Source organism: Bos grunniens, chromosome 1 (genome assembly GCF_055505025.1).
Source record: "Bos grunniens cultivar Pamir isolate PY7600 chromosome 1, Bosgru_T2T1.0, whole genome shotgun sequence".
NCBI classification, from domain to species: domain Eukaryota; kingdom Metazoa; phylum Chordata; class Mammalia; order Artiodactyla; family Bovidae; genus Bos; species Bos grunniens.
In genome coordinates, this window is record NC_141165.1 from 112,319,141 (window position 1) to 112,334,965 (window position 15,825).

At 38.4% G+C, this 15,825-nt stretch overlaps 1 protein-coding gene across 1 annotated transcript in view; it reads right to left on the reverse strand.

The window, feature by feature from the left end:
* The window catches only part of ADGRG7 (adhesion G protein-coupled receptor G7), a 62,023-nt gene extending 46,451 nt beyond the window's left edge, over positions 1-15,572 (reverse strand). Inside the window, exon 1 of the mRNA XM_086409800.1 lies at positions 15,196-15,572. Within this exon, the coding sequence (XP_086265926.1) occupies positions 15,196-15,310 (115 nt within the window). The 5' untranslated portion in view covers positions 15,311-15,572. The remainder of the gene's footprint in view (positions 1-15,195) is intronic.
* Positions 15,573-15,825: the final 253 nt, after the last annotated feature.

Genomic DNA, 15,825 nt, shown 5'->3' on the forward strand with positions numbered 1-15,825 from the left:
GAAACTAACACAACACTGTAAATCAACTAAAGTCCAAAAAAAATTAAAACAACAAAACAAAGAGTTGGATCACTGACATTACTAATTTTATGATTTATTATACAGCTATAGCAATCAAAACATTATGAGATCATCATAAAAACAGCCAAACACACCACTGAAATAGAATAAACAGTTTAGAAATAGATAAAATATATATAGTTGGTTGATTCTTTGAAAAGATCCCAAGGCAATTTGGTTGGAAAAGGAAAAATGTTTCAACAAATAGTGCTAGACTAACTGGATAATATACCACGCTCAAATGTCAGGGCTTCCCTGGCGGCTCAGTGGTAAACAATTCGCCTGCCAATGCAGGAGACACAAGTTCCATCCCTGATCCAGGAAGATCCCACATGCTGCAGAGCAGCTAAGCCCATGCACCGCAGCTACTGAGCTTGTTTTCTAGAGCCAGGGAGCCACAATGATCGAAGCCTGTGAGCTCTAGAACCTGTGCTCCACAGCGAGGGAAGCTACCACAATGTGAAGCCCACGCACCACAACGAGAGAGCAGCCCCAGCTCGCTGCAACCAGAGAAAAGCCTGAACAGCAATGAAGAGCCAGCACAGCTGAAAATAAATAAAAATTAATATTTTAAAAAAACTGGAGCCTATTATACAGAGTGAAGTAAGCCAGAAAGAAAAACACCAATACAGTATACTAACGCATATATATGGAATTTAGAAAGATTGTAACAATAACCCTGTGTACGAGACAGCAAAAGAGACACTGATGTATAGAACAGTCTTTTGGACTCTGTGGGAGAGGGAGAGGGTGGGAAGATTTGGGAAAATGGCATTGAAACATGTAAAATATCATGTATGAAACGAGTTGCCAGTCCAGGTTCGATGCACGATACTGGATGCTTGGGGCTAATGCACTGGGACGACCCAGAGGGAGGGTATGGGGAGGGAGGAGGGAGGAGGGTTCAGGATGGGGAACACATGTATACCTGTGGCGGATTCATTTTGATATTTGGCAAAACTAATACAATTATGTAAAGTTGAAAAATAAAATAAAATTAAAAAAAAAATAAAAAAACACAATACGAGATGGACCTGAGACACAAAAGCTAAAACTACAAAGCTTCCCTGGGAAAACAGGAGATGAATATCTCCACAACTTTAGGACAAAGATTTTTACTTAAAGAAGATGTAAAAAGCACTAAACATAAAAGAAAAAAATATTGATAAACTGTACTTAAAATACTGCTCATCAAAACACACCATTAAGATAATAAAAATAGAAGCTACAGACTGGGAGAAAATATTTGCAGTACTTCTCTGTCACAGAAAGTGTTGCTATAACTATAAATTAGGACTGTAAATTGTAGACAGTACACATTATTAGTAACACAAACAACCCACTTTTTTAAATGGGTAAAAGACTTGAATACATACTTCATAAAAGAAGATATACGGAAGGGCACTAATCACATGAAAGTGATCAGCATATTAGTCATCAGAGAAATGCAAAGTAAAACCACAGTGAAATATCATCTCACACCCAACTAGAATGGCTAAAATTACAAAAGGATGATGCCAAATGTTAAGGATGTGAAACAACTGGAACTCTAGCAAACTGCTGCTAAGAATTTCAGATGGTACGACCATTTTGGAAAGCTGTTTGGTACTAACATGAAGCTAAATAAAGATACACATACATATGATGAGAAATTCCATGCCTACATAAATATGCAAAATAAAGGAAATATATGTCCACAAAGAGACTAGAATGTTTCTAACACCTGCAGTAAATGCAGTCAATCATATGCCACCTTTAGGACTGAAGCACTCACTCCTCCAGCTTTGAGTAAGTTAAGTAACTAAGTGTTAGTCACTCAGTCGTGCCCTACTCATTGCGACCCCATGGACTACAGCCCACCAGGCTCCTTTGTCCATGAGATTTTCCAGGCAAGGATACTGGAGTGGGTTGTCATTTCCTTATGTTCCCAACCAAGGGATTGAACCCGGATCTCCTGCACTGCAGGCAGATTCTTTACTGACTGAGCTACCCCCAGCTTTGAAGGATGTTGACAACTAAGAAAACAGCTGAATCCTTTTCTAGGAATTGCCCTCAACTGAAGAGAATCAGCTCATACAAGAGCCTTATGACACATGCCATGACTAGTCAATGCTAGGGAATAAAGTCTCATTCCCCAGCCTCAATGCCTCAAAGAAAGTATTTTCCAAAGACAGCTGTACTACATGTTCCATCTCATTCACTCTTCTTGTAATGATGACACTTCTCCATCGATAAGCAGGTTTATGGTCTCTCCTTGGATCCAGAGGAATTTTGTATCTGTCTTGACTAACACAGTGTGAGAAATGTGCTGTGTGACTTCCAGATGGGATCATAAAAGGTGGTTTGGCCTCCACCTAGCTCTTTCTCACTCAGAGGGAGATGCTTTAGAAGCCTTGAGCCTATAGGATACTTGTAAGAAGCCTGGCTACTCTGAAGCTTCCATGCTGGAGATATCAAGTGGGGAACTACACAGACACAGGAAAGCTGGAGGAGCTTCAGCTGTTTCAACTTTCTGAGTCTTCCCAGCCCAGGCACTGCACATGGGTGGAGAAGCATTTAGGTGATCCCAGCTCCAGCCACCATCTGAGGGCAACTTTATGAGACATCCTAATCCAGAACTACATAGGCAGGCTGCTTCCAAATTCTGAATTCTGACAGATAATAAATAATTGTGGCTTTAAGCCACTAGGTTTCGGGGTGATTTCTTCTGCAGCAAGATAGCTAATACACAGAGGGCAACTCTGAAGGGCCAGCCCAGCTCCCACTGTGTTGCAGTTCAGTTTCTTCTTTCACCCAATCCTGCCTGTCATTCCCCATGAGTACTGATCCCTACACCACCTGTTGAAATTTTTAATATAGTAAAACTAAAACCTTCAACTCAGAATTTGTTTCCCAGGGAATCCAATCTCAGAAGTTTTCAGGTTTTTAAAATTTTTTTAATTTTTTGGCCACACTGTGGCTTGTAGGATTTTAGTTGCCTGACCAAGGATCACCCCAGGCCCCATGTAATCCTAACCACCAGACTGCCAGGGAAATCACTCGGAAGTTTTATTTATTGTAGTCAAAAGGGAAAAAAAAAAAGGAAACCACCATCAACAGCAGACTGAATAAATGAATTATAGTATATCCATATAATAGACTATTCATTGTTTAGTAATAAAAAGATATACAACATCAATGAATCTTAAAAACATGTTAACAAGAGTATTCAGACATAAAAGAGTAAATCTTATATGGTTCTTTTTTGAAGTTCAAGGATAACAATTAATCTACGGTGATACAATCAGAACAGTGGTTGCCTAAAGGGTGGGAAGTAGTGGTGGGAAGACTGACTGGCAAGGAACACCTACAGCTACTATAAATAGAAAACACAGCCTAACATAAAACCTCACATTAAAGGCACCTCAATCTCTTTTACCTAATACATCATGTCAGATTCTCAACTAAAAATTACAGGGCATGCTGATAGGCAAAAAATGACTGAAGGGACAAGCCAACCATCAGAACCAGATTTATAGACAGCAGAGATTCTGGAATTATCAGACCAGGAATTAAAGATAATTATTATTAATATACTAAGAGCTTTAATGAAAAAATAGGCAATCTTTAAGAACAAGGAGGTAATATAATCAGATAAATGGAAATTCTAAGCAAGAATCAAAAAGAAATGCTGTAATCAAAAAACACTGACAGAAATGAAGAATTCCTTTGCTGGGTTCATCAGTAGACTGATAAGAATCAGTGCGCTTGAAGAATTCAGTAGAAGCTTCCCAAACTAAAAAGAGGAAAAAAAAAAAAAACTGTGAAAAATAGAATATCTAAGAACTATGGGACAAAAGGTATAACATATATATAACGGGAATAGGAGAAGGAGTGGTGGTGGTTTAGTCGCTAAGTCATCTCTGACTTTGCAACCCCATGGACTGGCCTGCCAGGCTGGTCTGTTCATGGGATTCTCCAGGCAAGAATGCTGGAGTGGGTTGCCATTTCCTTCTCCAGGGAAATCTTCCCAACCCAAGAATTGAACCCAGGTCTCCTGCATTGCAAACAGATTCTTTACCGAGTGAGCTATAAGGGAAGTCCAACAGAAGTAGAGGAAAGAGCAAAAAGAACTGAAAAGACATTTTAAGTTTTGATGGCTGAGACTATTCCAAAATAAATGACAGACACCAAATCACAGAATCAGCAGTCTCAGAGTCAGAGAACACACTAACTCAGATAAAAGTTAAAAATAAAACAAAACCCTATACTTAGGCACCTCCTATTCAAACAGCAAAAAATCAAAGACAAAAAGATCATTTCAGAAGAAGTCAAAAGGGAGAAAAATACCTATAAAGCAACAAGTATAAAAGCTATACTGGAACTCTTCTCAGAAATCATGCAAGCAAAAAACGAGTAGAGTTAAATATTTAGTGCTGAATGAAAACAACAAAATATTCTGCATCCAAATAATTATCCTTTAAAAGTAAAGAAGAAAGACATTCTCAGACAGAAAAATTTAGGGAGTTCATCACCAGAAGACTTACCTTGCAAGAAATGTTAAAGGAAATTTATTCAGAGAGAAGGAAATGATACAGGTCAGAAACTCAGATCTACATAAGAAGAGAATTAGAGAAGGAATAAATGAAGGTAAAATAAATCTTTCAGTTTTTTTTATTCTTAATCGATCTGATAACAGTTTGTTCAAAATAATAATAATAATGATACATGAGATGATTAAAGCTTATGGACAAATGAAATGAATGACAAGAAATGTTATAAAGAAAGAGAATGAGGAATTGGGAAGATCTGCTATAAGGTGGTGGCATTACTCATGGGACTATATATTATTACTAGAAAGTGAATTTAGATTAATCATAAATATATATTGCAAACTTTAGGATGCTCCTAGGCATTCACCCAAATAAGTGTAAACTTGTCCCCACACAAAAAGCAGCACCTGAATGTTTATAACAATGGTATATATAATCACCTAAAACTGGAAGCAAATTAGATGACCTTCATGAATAGATTAAAAAAAAATAACACCTGTGGAATATCCATACAATGGCATATTATTTAGCCATAAAAAGAAATGATCTATGAAGCCCACAAAAGATATGGAGGAATATTAAACATGTTTAGCTAAGTGAAAGGAGCCAGTCTACATACAGTATGATTTCAAATATATCATTCTGGAAAAGCCAAAACTACAGAGACAGTAAAGAAATCAGGGGTTGGGGAAGGGAGGGTAGGATGAATAGGTGAAATGAACTGGATTTTCAGGGCAGTAAACTATTCTGTATGATCCTGTAACAGTGACTATCTGTCATTATGTATTTGTCAAAATCCACACAACACTATAACAGAAGAGTGAACCATAATGTCACCTATATATTAATAATCATGTGTCAACATTGGCTTGTCTATTGAAACAAAAGCAACACATCAGTGTAAGATATTAATAAGGGAAACTATAGAGGGGGTGGGGTGATGAGAGAGAGAGACAGTAAATGGGAACTTTCTGCTTAATTTTTCCATAAACCTAAAACTGCTCTAAAAACCACTACAATATTATAAAGTAATTAGCCTCCAATTAAAATAAATAAATTAAAAATAAAAAAATAAAAATAAAAATAGTTTGTTTTTTTTTTAAAGAGATATGGATTCTGATCTCAAACAGCTTACAATCTAGCAAGAGAAATTTAACTGAAACTGTTATGTGAAAAACTTCTGTGTAACCAAGGAAATGTGAAAATCTTTTTAAATTATAAAATATTTAAAATATGCAAGGTATAGGAAATAACAAGACATCTCTAGCTACCATATCCTGGTTTAAAAGAGTAACTTTCTCTCAGATTTGCTTCAGACATTAGGGCTTCCCTGATAGCTTAGTCGGTAAAGAATCCGCCTGCAATGGAGGAGACCCTGGTTTGATTCCTGGGTCGGGAAGATCCCCTAGAGGAGGGATAGACTTCCCACTCCAGTATTCTTGGACTTCCCTGTGCTTCAGCTGGTAAAGAATCCGCCTGCAATGTGGGAGGCCTGGGTTTGATCCTTGGTTGGGAAGATCCCCTGGAAAAGGGAAAGGTTATCCACTCCACTATTCTGGCCCGGAGAATTCCATGGATTGTGTATGAGCAATGAAACTTTATAGAAAGAGCTGAAACCCTTTGAGTTCCTTTATATTAATATTTCTTCACCCCCACCTACATATAACACTATTCTGAAATTATCTTCCCTGTCACAGTTTATATTATAAATATATCTAAGATAGTCAGTATGTAGCATTCGCATGTAATTTCTTAATTTTAAAAAAACCTAATAACTTTTAATGGTTACAGTTCTATTCTTGTTTTGTCTCTTCATTTTGGAGTAAATTTTAGTCATTTACATTTCTTTAAGAAAACTGCCACTTGACCAAAGTATCCTACCAAAGTAGGATAAGGTTTTCCATGGTATTTGCTTATGAGTTTCCTCACTAGTTTCTGTGTTTTTTTTTCAAATCACTGTCTTATTTTAATATATATTTTATTAGGTAATATTTCAGAGTTGAAATATAAAAATAACACTTATCCCCATCCACAAATATACACAAGTAATTTCTACTTATTTTTTCCAATCTTTCTTTTCACAAGGATAAGCAAATATGAATCTATAGTCTTATTTTTTCCCCCGTTTTCTGTAGCTTGCTCTTACACTTAATGAATGTCAAAATCTTTTCACGTGGTTCAGAGAACTTCCACATCTTCCTTTACAGTTGCATTATATTCCATTATCTGATTGTGTCCTAACTTACTTAACCCCTTATCGATGGCACTTTCGTTGTTTTCAGTTGTTGCTTCAAAATTGCATTCTACACATTTTACTTCACCCATTGTACAAATCCATTTGTAGAATCAATTTCCAGACATGAAATTACTGAGCCAAAGAGTACACATTCGCATCTTGAAAGTAATTATCATCTCGCCGCAGGAGTGGTACTAATTTGTACTTTCGCCAGCAACACAACCCTATGTGAGGTCTGGGACAAAGTACAATGAAGACCTACCTACCATTTATACAAAAGGAAAAGGAAAACTCTATTCTAATGCCGTGATAAAATACCTTCATAAGGACCTGAAAATCCAGGTCTGAATTCAGAAACCGTGGGTTCCTCGGAGCCCTACCTCAGAAGGGCGGTGGCTGGCAGCTGCCCCTTCTTGCCTCCTGTCCGTCCTGCCCCACATTCAGGCAGCCTTGCGCTCACACAGGCGGACACTCCAGGCCACACCGGCAAGCTCTTCTCACACCACACTGTGAACAGCCTCCCCTCACAGTCAGGGGAGCCGGAGCAGCATGGTTGGCCCCAGAGTGGATGACGAGAAAGGGAGGCACAGTCCCAGACGCGGGGCAGGGCTTCTGAGGGCCCGGAAGCTGACGAGGCGTGCAAGGGTTAGAACTAGTCTTAAGGAATCTCGCCGGAAATATATATATATATATTTTTTTTTTTTTTTTTAATTTATCTTTCCGGAAAACTAGCTTCTGGTTTTGTTGATCTCAGCTCTTGTTTCTTTGATTTCCATTCTATTAATTTGTTCTTATTTTCATTACTGTGTAACATAGTTTAGAATTTACTCTTTTTTTAACTTCTAAAGTTAGAATGCTTATTATTTCACTGTCTTGATTTTTAATATATACCTAAAGCTATGTCATTCTAACTGCATTTTTATTTTATTGGAATATAATTGCTTTACAATGTTGTTTCTCCTGTAGAACAATGTGAATCAGCTGTATATAGACATACATTCCCCTCCATGTTGAGGCTCCCTCCCACCCCTCCCCATCCTATCCCTCTAGGTCACACAGAGCACCAAGCCCAGCTCTGAGCTCCGTGTGTTATGCAGCAGCTTCCCACTAGCTATTTTACACGTGGTAGTATATATGTCAATGCTACTCTCTCAATTTGTCCCACCCTCTCCTACATCTTCTGTGTCTTCATCAGTTCAATTCAGCTTAGTTCAGTCACTCAGTTGTGTCCAACTCTTTGTGACCCCGTGGACTACAGCACGCCAGGCCTCTCTGTCCATCACCAACTCCCAGAGTTTACTCAAACTCATGTCCATTGAGTTGGTGATGCCATCCAACCATCTCATCCTCTGTCATCCCCTTCTCCTCCTGCCTTCAATCTTTCCCAGCATCAGAGTCTTTTCCAATGACTTAGCTTTTTGCATCAGGTGGCCAAAATATTGGAGTTTCAACTTCAACATCAGTCCTTCCAATGAACACCCAGGACTGATTTCCTTTAGGATGGACTGGTTGGATCTCCTTGCAGTCCAAGGGACTCTCAAGCGTCTTCTCCAACACCACAGTTCAAAAGCATCAATTCTTCTGTGCTCAGCTTCCTTTATAGTCCAACTCTCACATCCATACATGACCACTGGAAAAACCATAGCCTTGACTAGATGGATCGTTGTTGACAAAGTAGTGTCTCTGCTTTTTAATATGCTGTCTAGGTTGGTCATAACTTTCCTTCCAAGGAGTAAGCGTTTTTTAATTTGTGTTCTATTGTCTGCCTCTCTATTCTCACCCTGTTGACAGGTTCATCTATACCATCTTTCTAGATTGCTCACATGTTAATTAATATTTAATGTTTGATTCCAACTATATTTTTAGCTGTGCACACAGTTGTTATAGAGAGTGCCTCCACTGAAGTTCTGAGTATTTTGTAATTTTCATTTGATTTCTTCTTTGCATCATTTAAAACAGTTTTTTCAACATTTATTTGAATTTTCTTGGTCAGTTTATACGTTACCTTCTAATTGTATTGCATTGTAGTCACAAAACATAATCTATGAAATTGATTCTTTGGTACTCAGTAAGACTTTCTTCTGAAAATAATAAATTAACCTTTTTTTCCTGGCAATTCAAATATGTAAAATCTACTGTCCAGTTTGTTAGATATAGTTTTCAAATTTATGAACCTTTATTCATTTTCTCTACTTGATCTGTCAGTTTCTAACAGGAAAGCATTACTTTCAACCAACCAAATTGTAAATTTATCTGAATAAGCTTGCCTGTTTTGTTTTATATATTATGAATCTGTGTTTTTGATATAGGCAGATGGTTGGGCTTCCCAGGTGGCTTAGCAGTAAAGAATCCACCTGCAATGCAGGAGACATAGGTTGGACCCTGGTCCAGGAAAGTCCCATATACTACCGGGCAACTAAGCCCATATGCCACAATTATTGAGATTGTGCTCTAGAGCCCAAGACCCGTAACTACTGAGTCCAAGTGCTGTGTCTACTGAAACCTGCATGCCCTAGAGCCCGCGCTGCACAAGAAGAGAAGCCACTGCACTGAGAAACCCAGGCACTGCAACTAGAGAAAAGCCCAGCCAGCAATGAAGACCCTACACAGCCAAAAATAAAATAAGGAAAATTATTAAATAAAAAAGAATACTACTTAATAGTGGTATTTTTCTTTTCTCATTTTCTTTTATAACTCCAGTGAGATAATAACATTTCCTTACATTCTTTTAAATTGTGATAAGTAATACTTCCAGAAATTCTAGCCCTATTTTTATACCTTAATGCACATTATGGAAAATTAAATACTGGACATATGTGACACATTTCATGCTGCTTTGAAAAGTAGCAAAAAATACTTAAAATTCCAAATGGAAAATATGAATTCAATTTCTTCTCCTAAACTAGACAAAATTAGAATCTATTTTGAAATGTCTAGTTTGATTAAGTGGGGAAATAAAAATATCTTTTATTTATTAGTCAAAGAAATTCCATCAGGAAACTCTAGTGTCTAGCTCAGAGTCTTTAGGGATTTAAAAATCCAGGGATCTGTCGTTTGTCCCAGACCAGGAATTTGAAATATTTGGGTGAAGATAAAGTTTATTATTAAATGAGAGGACAATGTTTATGAAAGCTTACTCCACAGTGGGGAAAAAAAACTAAAAAACTTAAACAATACACAAAAAGTATAGCCTTTAAGGTGAAATTTGTTCAACATTAACTACCTGGTTACATATTCCAATAAACTAGTTAAATGATTGAATAAAAATTTCTCCTATGGTCTGCTGCTGCTGCTAAGTCACTTCAGTCGTGTCCGACTCTGTGCGACCCCATAGACAGCAGCCCACCAGGCTCCCCCGGCCCTGGGATTCTCCAGGCAAGAACTCTGGAGTGGGTTGCCATTTCCTTCTCCAATGCTTGAAAGTGAAAAGTGAAAGTGAAGTCGCTCAGTCGTGTCTGACCCTCAGCGACCCCATGGACTGCAGCCTTCCAGGCTCCTCCATCCATGGGATTTTCCAGGCAAGAGTACTGAAGTGGGGTGCCATTGCCTTCTCTGCCCCTATGGTCTAGTGAAGTATAAATATTGAAAAACAAAAGCAGAGAGATATGGCAGTTCTTAGAACTGTTTCTGTTTCTATTTGAGCTAGTCAGCTGAAATTTATGATTAAACTTACTGCAGCTCCAGCTTGATAAGCTGAGTTTCAATCCAAAGGTCCAAACTAGATCAAGGGCATCTATTCAAGGTACATATCTGGGAGTGGAGAAAACTGCACTAAATTATCTAAAAATACATACATGAAAAATTTGAGTACCTACAGTGTACTAGATATCATCTTTAAATTGTAAATGTATTAACTAATCCTCATAACAGCCCTATAAGATGGGGTTTATATGTTTATTATATTTATAATACAATTAATAGAATGGAGGTACAGAAATGTTGAAACTGGCTCCAGTTTACTTAGTAAAAACCAGGTAGTCTGGCTGCACAACTTTTTTCCCCTACTCATGTAATTTTTCGACAACTATTATGTACACACTCTTAGTCACCATGTTATACAACAGATGTTCTTCAATAATATGTGTAATCAAAAACCCATGGGTGAGGTTAAATTCAGAATTCAAAAATCAAGGAAAAATTCACTAAACCAAAGTTCTGGTCTCTTAATTTAAAAAAGTGACTTGTAAAATGGGATCAGCTTCCCTGATAGCTCAGTTGGTAAAGAATCCGCCTGCAATGCAGGAGACCCTGGTTCAATTCCTGGGTCAGGAAGATCCCCTGGAGACAGGAAAGGCTACCCACTCCAGTATTCTGCCCTAGAGAATTCCATAGACAGTCCATGGGATTGCAAAGAGTCAGACACGACTGAGCCACTTTCGCTTTCAATCCTGATGTTAAAACAATGCGTGCCCATCAGCCAATTACATAAGAAAATTTCTTCCTCAAAAAAGCCCTTCCCTTTCATAGGAATTATTTTCTTGATTTAAAAAGCGATTATATGAGGAAGCAAGAAGGGAGATTGGAAAAGGAGCAGAACAGAAGTGTACAACAGCAAGATTAAAACTAAATGAAAGTATAGCTGCCTAAAACCCAATTTCCTCCGTACTGGACTTTTTTTTTTAACCCCCATATGGAGTCTGTCCTCTACAAACAGTCACCTGAGTTTGATTTATTATCAAGTTTGTCTCTTGAGCAAATATGTACTTGAGTGAAATGAAAGCCAAGGCTTTCCAGGTGGCTCAGTGGTAAAGAATCCACCTGCCAAGCAGGAGACTTGGGTTTGATCCCGGGGCTCGGAAAATCCTCTGGAGAAGGAGATGGCTACGTACTCCAGTATTCTTCCCTAGGAAATTCCATGGACAGAGGAGCCTGGTGGGTTACAGTCCATGTGGTTGCAAAAGAGTTGGACAAGACTTAGCAACTAAATAACAACAGCAAAATGAAAGCCAAGTATCTTTAACATGGATATTAAAAAAAAAAAAAAAAACTCCCTCAAAGATACTTGTTAGAATTAAATGAGAGAAGGTATGTGAAGTTTTCAGCATACTACAGTAAAAAAAATTAACTGTAAGTTTTATAATAGTGAAATACATACATTAAAGTTCATTCTATAACCAAGCAACAGCAACTCCTAATTGAAATTTACTTACAGCAGAATTTAAATTTTTTTCTACTTTTTCACACAGAGGCCATTACTTCTTCATGAAAAATAAAAATGAGAGAGACATAATTGCCTAAACATTATATTAAACATAAACCATGGAAATATATTCTGTTTATATTGAAAATAAATTTTGAATGTGATAAAATTAATTTACCCCAAATTGTATATATATGTTTATTTTTTCTAGGGAAGGCATTCATAGTTTTCATCAGTTTCTCAGAGATATCCAAGACGCTCCCCTTAAAAAAATAAGTTTAATAACAATTCACCTTGGGATTTCCCTGGCGGTCCAGTGGTTAAGAATCCACCTTCCAATGCAGGATACATTGGTTCAATCCCTGGCCGGGGAAGTAAGATCCCACGTGCTGCAGGGTAACTAAGCTCGCACATCACAATGACGATCCAATGTAGCCAAAAATTTAAAATAACAAAAACAACAATTCATCTCTATACCCAGTAAAGGGACAAGAGTGAGAGCGTTCGATACTTCCATGAGATGGAATGGGACAGGATAGAAAGCGGTGGCAGAGAAGTGGAGAAAGGAAAGGAGTGAAGTGGAGGAACCAGAACTTCCTAACTAAGGCCATGTCCAACCATTGTGTACAAGGCAAAACAGTAACAGCAAACAGTACCAGTATTTCAATCTTTGTCTTTAGATGAGAACCCCCTTCTTTTCCACTGCTGCTGCTGCTGCTAAGTCACTTCAGTCGTGTCCGACTCTGTGTGACCCCATGGACTGCAGCCTACCAGGCTTCTCTGTCCATGGGATTCTCCAGGCAAAAACACTGGAGTGGGTTGCCATTTCCTTCTTTTCCACTAGGTTTACCCAAAACTGAGGGATGTCCCTTACATAAAAAGCCTTCTTAAAAAAAAATCTGCTAAAGCAAGGAAATGTTTGTCTTTTCTGAAGAGCTGGTATGCTTTTATTGTTAAACATGAGTTCTCTGTTATTATGTTACTTGGATCTATGTTACTTATTATTATGCATTTTTGGCATAGTCCTCAGGAAACACAGGGATATGTTTTGTATTTGTTTTTAGCAACTCATTTGATTTTTATTTACTTTCTAACCTCAGTCTTGTCCTGTTCTTGTAGTGTTTTTGTACTTTGGTCCTTGTTTTACGGCAGATGGTGATTGCAGCCATGAAATTAAAAGACGCTTAGTCCTTGGAAGGAAAGTTATGACCAACCTAGAAAGCATATTCAAAAGCAGAGACATTACTTTGCCAACAAAGGTCCGTCTAGTCAAGGCTATAGTTTTTCCAGTAGTCATGTATGGATGTGAGAGTTGGACTGTGAAGAAAGCTGAGTGCCGAAGAATTGATGCTTTTGAACCGTGGTGTTGGAAAAGACTCTTAAGAGTCCCTTGGACTGCAAGGAGATCCAACCAGTCCATTCTAAAGAAGATCAGCCCTGGGTGTTCATTGGAAGGACTGATGCTGAGGCTGAAACTCCAATACTTTGTCTACTTCATGGGAAGAGCTGACTCATTGGAAAAGACCCTGATGCTGGGAGGGATTAGGGGCAGGAGGAGAAGGGGACGACAGAGGATGAGATGGTTGGATGGCATCACCAACTCGATGGACATGAGTTTGAGTGAACTCCAAGAGTCGGTGATGGACAGGGAGGCCTAGCGTGCTGCGATTCATGGGGTTGCAAAGAGTCGGACACAACTGAGCGACTGAACTGAACTGAACTGAACTGATTGTAGCTGTGGTCTTTGTAAGTTACCACAAATTTCCCTTTAAAAGTAGATATCTTATAAAGGAAGAAAAGACGGGAAGGAGGAAGGAAGGGAGGTGGGAGGGAAGGAAGGGAGGCAGTTCTTAAAAGATTATCCTTTAGATAGGGTCTTATAAATTTAGTAGCCTTAATAGGATAAAACCTGCAGTTCATATATTTTTTTAAAACCTCAAATTATTTTACAAACCTTAAATAAAGAAAAACAAATTTTCATCAAGTTTGAATTTTACTGTTTTTGTTCTGATAAATTTTCTCTTGCTTGTTCTTTAAACCCTACCAATACTGTGTTCTCTAAATATGGTCTTTGGGGGAGAAACACCAGATCTATCAGCTATCACTCCATAAGCAGCCAACATTCATGACTCCTTTTGCTCTCAACAGTGGATCTTTGCAGGTATGCCCTGTGTTCCTGCTGGGTCTCTCAGCCTTCTCCCTGAAATCTTCTGTCTTCACCCACCATTTCATTAGAAACTATCTCTCTCTCTCTATCTCTTTTTAAATAAAAGGGAATGCTCAGAACATCCAGCTTTGAATCCCTTTATGGAAAGGGACTAGCATTAGGATTATGGAAAATCTTTGTTATGAGGTTCTAGGGCTTTCCTTTAACATCATTCTTTGCTTAACACTGCTGCCCTTTACCTCCCTTTCTCAGGGTCAGCTCTACCATGTAACAGGTGACTAACAAATATCTATTGACTAAACAGGAAAATTGTTTTCTAAATGACATTAATTTTTAAGTAGCTTTCAATACCTGAAAAGTAGGAACTTTGTGTGAAAAACATGGTCATTTTATTTACAGTTCTAGTGAGAACATTCCTAAACTTTCTTCTTGAAATGAACTTTCATTCTGCATATGTTTAATTATTTGTGTATGTGTGTGTCCAAAACTATTTTTCTTCCTTAAAAGAAAATGAAAGTGAAAACTCACTCAGTCATGTCTGACTCTTTGCAACCCCATGGACTGTAGCCACTAGGCTCTTCTGTCCAGTGAATTCTCTAGGCAATTCTACTGGAGTGGGTAGCTGTTCCCTTCTCCAGGGGATCTTCCCAGGGATTGAACCCAGGTCAGCCACATTGTAGGCAGATTCTTTACCAGCTGAGCTAGCAGGGAAGTTTGTTAAGCTTGGATTTAGCTTAACAAACCTAAACATGTGCTACTAATGATCTTAATTATTACTCTGCAATTCATTTAATCAGGTGTTAAAGGAGCAGGAAGAGGCCAATTCAACTGGTTGCTCATCACCTTGCGCACTTACACACACACACACACACATGCACTCACACACTCATGTATATACAACCATATGCTAGCCATAAATTGACCCTTGTCTTTTATATTTCATAAATGATTCTCAGCCTCAGCCTGGACATGGCACTTTCTAGTACTGGTATATCAGGTGGCAGCACAGAGGCTCAACACCTTCTCTTACTCTGAGTTAAAAACAGCAGGACAACATTACCTCTCTGGATCCTGATCACAAGCCTCCAGATGCCCAGTCCCAAAACAACCGCAGTCAGCAGCCCACACACGACGGCCACCAGCACCCTGAGGTTACAGACGTGGCTGGAAGCCATGGGGAATCCAAACCACAAACCAACGTCTGGGTGAAAGACAACTGGCTTCTTTTCTTCTTCAGCCAAGAACTTTAATCAAAAACTCTTCTAGAAAAACCACAATTGCTTCTCTCAGTGTTCTGTCAGTCAGATATCTTCATTAGGATTTTTGATGTTAATCAGGCAGGAAGCAGTTCGAATCACCTAATAAAAGGAACACAGTCTGCTTGCTATTTCCTCATCCTTCACTGAATGGGATCATGCAAAAAATGATTGGTGTTATGAGGAAGAAAGATAGCTCAGGGCAATAAAGGAGAAAGGGAGGGGATAGCTTAACAGAGTCAAAGTGCAAATGTCCTGACAAGCAAAAAGTAGGGAAGAAAAAAAAAGAAAGGAAAAAACAAAAACAGAAAAGTCAGGAAGGCAATGGACCTGGAAGGTCACCTATAGTTTAGCTTCCTCTTTTTTGTTAGGAGCCTCTAGCAGAGGTAGAGGAGAAGGCGGTGGCACCTCACTCCAATACTCTTGCCTGGAAA